Source organism: Piliocolobus tephrosceles, unplaced genomic scaffold (assembly GCF_002776525.5).
Source record: "Piliocolobus tephrosceles isolate RC106 unplaced genomic scaffold, ASM277652v3 unscaffolded_36002, whole genome shotgun sequence".
NCBI classification, from domain to species: Eukaryota; Metazoa; Chordata; class Mammalia; order Primates; family Cercopithecidae; genus Piliocolobus; species Piliocolobus tephrosceles.
The window spans coordinates 1-6636 of record NW_022319869.1 but is presented as its reverse complement, the minus strand read 5'-3'; the positions used below and the strand labels follow the sequence as shown (position 1 = coordinate 6636).

The 6636-nt window shown below is 54.9% G+C and overlaps 1 protein-coding gene across 1 annotated transcript; it reads right to left on the bottom strand.

Annotated features, from left to right (window-relative positions):
- Positions 1-2488: 2488 nt before the first annotated feature.
- Positions 2489-6633, bottom strand: LOC113222892 (coiled-coil domain-containing protein 42-like; the record flags this gene model as incomplete). Its single annotated transcript, XM_026452466.1, has 5 exons — positions 2489-2503; positions 3567-3764; positions 5711-5815; positions 6155-6260; positions 6602-6633. Coding segments are annotated over 5 exons (456 nt in total), but the record flags the coding sequence as incomplete, so codon positions are not given.
- Between the last annotated feature and the right edge of the window lie 3 nt (positions 6634-6636).

Sequence of the window (6636 nt, the reverse complement as noted above, 5' to 3'; positions counted from 1 at the left end):
GCTGGAGAGCAATGGCACGATCTTGGCTCACTGCAACCTCCGCCTCCTGGGTTCAAGCAATTCTCCTGCCTCAGCCTCCAGAGTAGCTGGGATTACAGGCACCCGCCACCATGCCCAGCTAATTTTTGTATTTTTAGTAGAGACAGGGTTTCACTGTGTTGACCAGGCTGGTCTCGAACTCCTGACCTCGTGATCCGCCCACCTTGGCCTCCCAAAGTGCTGGGATTACAGGCATGAGCCACCGGGCCTGGCTATTTGACAATTTTTGACAGCAGAATACTCAAATAAAAAGTTACAAAACGTTAAATGTTACAAAATATTACAAAATAATAAACACAAGCATGACAAGAATTTTTACAAGCAGGATACTCCTGATGTCTGCGGAGAGATGAAGCAGCGTAAGATTTGGAAGGACACAAAGGATTTCATTTATTGGATTCCAATTCTCGGTAGTGTTTGATTTAAGACAAAAGAACTGGGGGCAGATGGGAAAAATACGAAGATTTAGCAAAGCTGTGATGAGTACTTGGTTGCTGTTATGTGTGTCTCTATACTCTCCAGTATGCTTAAAGTATTTTGAACAAAATAAACAAAGAAGAAAAAAGAGAAAGAGAGGGGGGTGGGGGGAATGCCAAACAGGCTGGCCAGGAATGACGCAGAGTTGAACTCCAGACGAGGTATCACTGGTGGCCTGGATGAGGAAGGGGCAGGGGCTGGATTCCAGAAATACTTCCAAGGCAGAACAGACCAGATCTGCTGATTGATAGCTGTGGCACTGAGCAGGAGGGAGGAGCCAAGGAGGCCCGAGTTCTGGCGGGGCTGAGAGTGGGTGGTCCTGCCTTTCACCAGCACAGGACACGCCAGTGGCAGGGCTGTCCTGGGGGTGGCAGGAAGCAGATGAGATGAGTGTGCATGGGATGAGTTAAATGTGGGGGTCTCAAGCTTAGGAGGGAGACACAGGCCAATTTCCTCCATTCTAAGATACGTATTTTACCAACTCTGAATTGAGACGGAGTTTCCCTCTTGGCCCCCAGGCTGGAGTGCGATGGCGTGACCTCGGCTCACTGCAACCTCCTCCTCCTGGGTTCAAGCGATTCTCCTGCCTCAGCCTCTTGAGTATCCAGGATTACAGGCGCCTGCCACCACGCCTGGCTAATTTTTGTATTTTTAGTAGAGACAGGGTTTCACCACGTTGGCCACGCTAGTGTTGAACTCCTGACCTCAGGTGATCCACCCGTCTTGGCCTCCCAAAGTGCCGGGATTACAGGCATGAGCCAGAGTGCCTGGCCACATTTTGTAATTTATCTGCAGTTTTAATCTGGTAGTCCCTCCTTACTTCCTGCCCGCCCCCCCACAAACAAACCCCAACCATGAAATGAACCACTGACCTTACAGTACGTAGCGCCTTTGAGTAGAGGAAATAATGCAGAGGTGGGACTCACGCATGAGTAAATTAGGTTAGTGGTGTGATCTGGAAATTGTGGGAACTGTGAACAGTTGTGCATCCTGTCGCCCCTCTCCTCAGAGGACAGGGATCCACACCCCTGGAGCGGGTGCCTCCATCTGCCCTAGTGAGGGGCTCTCTTGGCTGTCGGTCACATGGGGGAGGAGATAATGTGACAGGAGTGGCATCCATGGGAGGCTCTGGACATTGCTCAGAAGAAAAGCGTAGGATTGTTCACGCCTGTAATCCCAGCACTTTGGGAGGCCAAGGCAGGCGGATCACGAGGTCAGGAGTTTGAGACTGGCCTGGCCAACATGGTGAAACCCCGTCTCTACTAAAAATACAAAAATTAGTTGGGCGTGGTGGCGGGTGCCTATAATCCCAGTTACTCGGGAGGCTGAGGCAGGAGAATCACTTGAAAATGGGAAAGTGGAAGTTGCAGTGAGCTGAGATCAAGCCACTGCACTCCAGCCTGGGCAACAAGAGCCAAACTCTGTCTCAAAAAAAAAAAAAGGGGGTGGGGGAGGATCTGAGACAGAGAACCTGGACCCACCACATAAGGACCTGGGAAAAGGCCGGGCGTGGTGGCTCACGCCTTTGGGAGGCACTTTGGGAGGCCGAGGCAGGCGGCTCACGAGGTCAGGAGATGGAGACCATCCTGGCGAACATGGTGAAATCCCATCTCTACTAAAAATACAAAAAATTAGTCGGGTGTGGTGGCGGGCGCCTGTAGTCCCAGCTGCTCGGGAGGCTGAGGCAGGAGAATGGCGTGAACCCGGGAGGCGGAGCTTGCAGTGAGCCGAGATCGCACCACTGCACTCCAGCCTGGGCGACAGAGTAAGACTCCGTCTCAAAAAAAAATAAAATAAAATAAAAGAAGGACCTGAGAAGAGGCGCCCCCACCCGAGGAACCTGAGAAGGAGGGGGCAGAGGTAGGGGAGAGAAGGAGGTGCCACCGAGTTGAGGGCAGAGGGGGGTTTCTGGGAGGGACATCGCAGTGTCAGACGCCGCAAGAGGCACAGAGGAACTAAGAAGTTCCCTGGGCTACGGCCACAGGGACTGCAGGGAGAGCCCTTGTCAGTGGCACTGTGGGGCCCACTAAGGAGTGGCTGAAAGCAAAGGCTCTCCTCACTGACGAGCTGTGAGACCCTGAGCAGGTGACTTAACCTCTTGGAGCCTCCATTTCCTTCTCTGTAAGGGATGGTCAGCTTGGGTTCTCCCTGGGGCTGACCAGCAAACTGAATTAAGCTACCTGTGTGAAGCACCAACCCCGGGGCCCAGCACAAATGAGGCACCCCAGTTCTGCAGGGGGTTGGGTGTTTTTCCAACTCCTCTCCCTTCCTCTCCCTAATTTACTCTCCAGTAAACAGAAGACACTGAAAGGAGGGGATGCAGGGATACAGGGAGGCCACGTGTTGATACACACACGCACACACACACACACCCCCCTGTAGACAGACACAGCCATGGACACACATGTAGACATAAACATGTGGCCGGGCGCGGTGGCTCAAGCCTGTAATCCCAGCACTTTGGGAGGCCGAGACGGGTGGATCACGAGGTCAGGAGATCGAGACCATCCTGGCTAACAGGGTGAAACCCCGTCTCTACTAAAAAATACAAAAAACTAGCTGGGCGAGGTGGCGGGCGCCTGTAGTCCCAGCTTACTCGGGAGGCTGAGGCAGGAGAATGGCGTAAACCCGGGAGGCGGAGCTTGCAGTGAGCTGAGATCCGGCCACTGCACTCCAGCCTGGGCGACAGAGCGAGACTCCGTCTCAAAAAAAAAAAAATAAAATAAAAAGACATAAACACGTAACTCACACAAGATAGATACACAGTTGTGACTCACACAGACACACAAAGGCACAGCTCTAGGCCCCACCCCTTGAGAAAATCTTCCAGCCTCACCAGAGGCTTCTTTTAGCTGCTCCCCACTGCCCCCTAGGGCTGGCTGCATCTCCTAGGAGCAGGGTGCCCATCCTGCAGAGCCCGTGGGGCCCCGAGGATCCACAGTCCCCAGCCAGCTGAGCATGAACTCTACCCCAGGGCCCCAGGGCCCGGGGAAGAGGAGGTGGGGCTGAGGAAGGTGCCAGGGCCGGCCCCCCAGGCTCCTTGGACTCACCTCAGAGTTCTCCACCACCTTCTCTAGGTACTTGTTGAAGATGGAGTAGCCCTGCAGCTTGGCGCTCAGCCGCTGGTGCTCCAGCCGCAGCGCCACCATCTCCTGCTTGCCCTTGGTCAGCTCCTGCATGTGCTGGCGCTTGAGTTCTCGTTCCTTGTTGGCTTTCTTCATGGCGCGGATCCGTTTCTGGTCGTTCTCCTGGGGCCGGGGGAGGTGGTGCTGGTCAGGAAGGCTCTCCCGGCCCTCCCGGGGCCCAGGCCTTTCTGGGGCTGGTGGTGCCCTCAGACCCCTCTGTTTGCACAAACCATCCTGGCAACAGGCAGAGATTGCTGGGCCACCCATGGGGCAGAAGAGGGGTGAAGGAAAAGGCTCTCCAGGGTTATTGGAACCTGGTTGAAGAGATTTCTGTGGACTGAGGTGGGGCTCAGGGGGCTGTGAGGACAGAGGTTTAATCCAAAGTCAAGAGGTGACCTGGGGTCGGGAGGGGGCAGACGGGAAATGGTTCTTTCCTGTGGGACTTGGCCTCTGGGCTTCGGAGAGTGGACTGGGGAAGACCTACATTGCACTGGGCTCAGAGTCTAGAAGAACTCAACCCCCTGAGAAGACTAAGAAAGTCCAGAAGTGGGAGCGGGAACCCTCCTGACAAAGCTTCTGTGGTTTCTGTTCTTAGCGGTGGCCATTTTCCATGGAGCAGAAGGACCACTCCCAGACCAGAGCTGGGAGGCGGGAATTTTCTCCCGATTTGGTACTCAATGCCTCCGTTTTCCCAGCTGTGGAGATGGAAGGCAGGAGCCTCTCTCCCTTTCACAAGCTGGGGCAACAGGGCTGGAGCTCCAGGAAGAGGAGAGAGGGGATGCGCCTGGTACTGTAGGGCCTGGGGAGTAAGGCCACTGGGAGAGCATGCTCTTAGGAGCTCAGAATGGCATCCCGCTGAGGGAGGAGATGGAACAGGCAGTTTGATGCCCAGAGGACAGAACGAGGCTGTTACTGCAATCAATCCAATCCTGCCTCTTTCTTCTGCAGCGCCCTCCCCTAAGATTAGGGGCAAGCCCACTCCTCGCCCTGTGTGGCTCCTTTCTCCCTTCAGGGGCTCCTGTGATTCCACATGGACGGGCGTATGTGGTGGTGGCACTTGGAGGCCACTGAGGGAGGTGCATGGAGGATCTGCATGCTGCCCTGTAAGCCCAGGAGAGGACTGAGGGGGTCTAAACCAGTGACTTTCAAATCCACCTGGTCATCAGAACTGCCTGGGGAGCTTTTAAAAAAATATAGAAGCCTGGGCCCAACCTCGGACGTGCTGAAAGCAACAAGAGGAGCCCCTGCGGTCTGTATTTGTAGCAAACTCTCTAGGAATTGAAGCTACAGAACCTCTGAGAGCCATTTGGAGAAATCATGCCCAAATCTTCTGTCCCAACCACTCCATAAGTGTTTCTCTGGCTGCTAAGAAGAACTGGACCTCTGGAGAATGTGCCCAGTCCAAGGACTCCCTGTCCCACATGGCTTAGGCACAGAGCAGGAAGGAAGGTGCTCTTCAGAGTGAGGCTTCTTTGTGGCCGACGGCAATCATTACCCACTCCCGGAGCTGGACCAGGCCCTTCAGGGCCACGTAAGTGCAAACTGCAGTGGGTCTGGATAAATCTGGATTTTTAAGATGATTAAATTGCTCCACTGAGGACTGAAGTGAGAGAGGGCGTCTTGGAATGGACTGTGGTGCCTGGTCCTTCAACCATCCCCTGCCCGGACCTTTAGTGCAAGGACAAGGATGGAGGGGTGGGGTGGGTGGAGGGACTAAAACTGTCCCATTCATCACCGTATTCCCCAAGTGTTTAGTCCTGACTGTAGCATCTTCATTCATTCATCCATGCGTTCATTTACTGGATACACTGTACATCCTAGGTACTGGAAAGGAAATAGGAAACAGGCATCTAGAGGAAGCAGAGACTGACAGGTAAATGGAAAATCACAAACAGAGACAGGTGGGGGACATAAAGGATGCCTAGGGAGGTGCCAGGCAATGCTGAAGCACTAAGGATGCTTTTAACTCAGGGCGAGGAGTCAGCAGAAGCAAGGAGGAGGAGCGGTAGTTTGCCCACCTGCGGAGTGCGGATCACCCGGCCACTGTGGCTGCCCACACCCCTTCAAACCTGGATGAACTGCTCAAACTTCTGGATGTGAGCCTTCAGCTGGGCTTCCTTAACGCTCAGTTCCTCCCAGCGCAGGTTCAGGGCTTCCATTCTACGCTGAAACATCTTTGGGGTGGGGGAGCAGAGAGGTCAGGAGGGCCCCTGACATGAGTACTGAGGAAGACCCCGGCATCCCTGCCCCAGAGGCTCCACGCCCAGGCCCAAGAGGGTCCATAGGAGCCTCCCACTTTCTATCCCATGCCTGGCTCAGAGCAGAGCATACCTGGACAGTGGTACCCCCAAGACCCAGATCCTTTCTGTTCTCCCCAAAGAGACCAGACCACATAGAGGACTCCTGGCTCTAGCCACCCCACCCAGACAATGGAGGGCTGTCTCCAGGCTCTCCCGGTGCCCCAGCCCACTCCTCCTTCCCTGCCCCTCTGCACTCCATCCCCGAGTCCCCACCTTCTTCTTCTGCAGCATATTATGATGCATGATTTTCATCTCCTTTTTCTTCTCCAGTAGCCGGATGGATGGGGACTCCGACTGCCCCTGAACATTGGGGAGTTTCCTGTCCAAGATGTGAACACGAAAGGTCTGTGTGTTCTGAGAAGGGGTAGGCTGGGGCTGGGAGTAACCCGTGGAGACAGATACCCATGGGGAAGGAGAGGGGCCTCTCTCCCTTTTGGAGGGAAGGAATGTTGTGTTGAGAAGCACAGAGGGCCATGCAGGAGTGAGCTGGGGCGGGTGACCGGGTGGAGACCAGCGTGATGGGGTGGACTGGTGCCAGGGTTATTTGGGGCACTGGGTTACAGGAGAGGAGGGGACAGACAGGTTGGAAGATGAGGCATGGGGTGGGTGTGAGTGGTCCCAGGCACAGAAGGGTGGGCAAGCCAGGCGTCAGACACTCACTGGAGCATCTGCAGCAGCCGCTCCCCATACTGCAG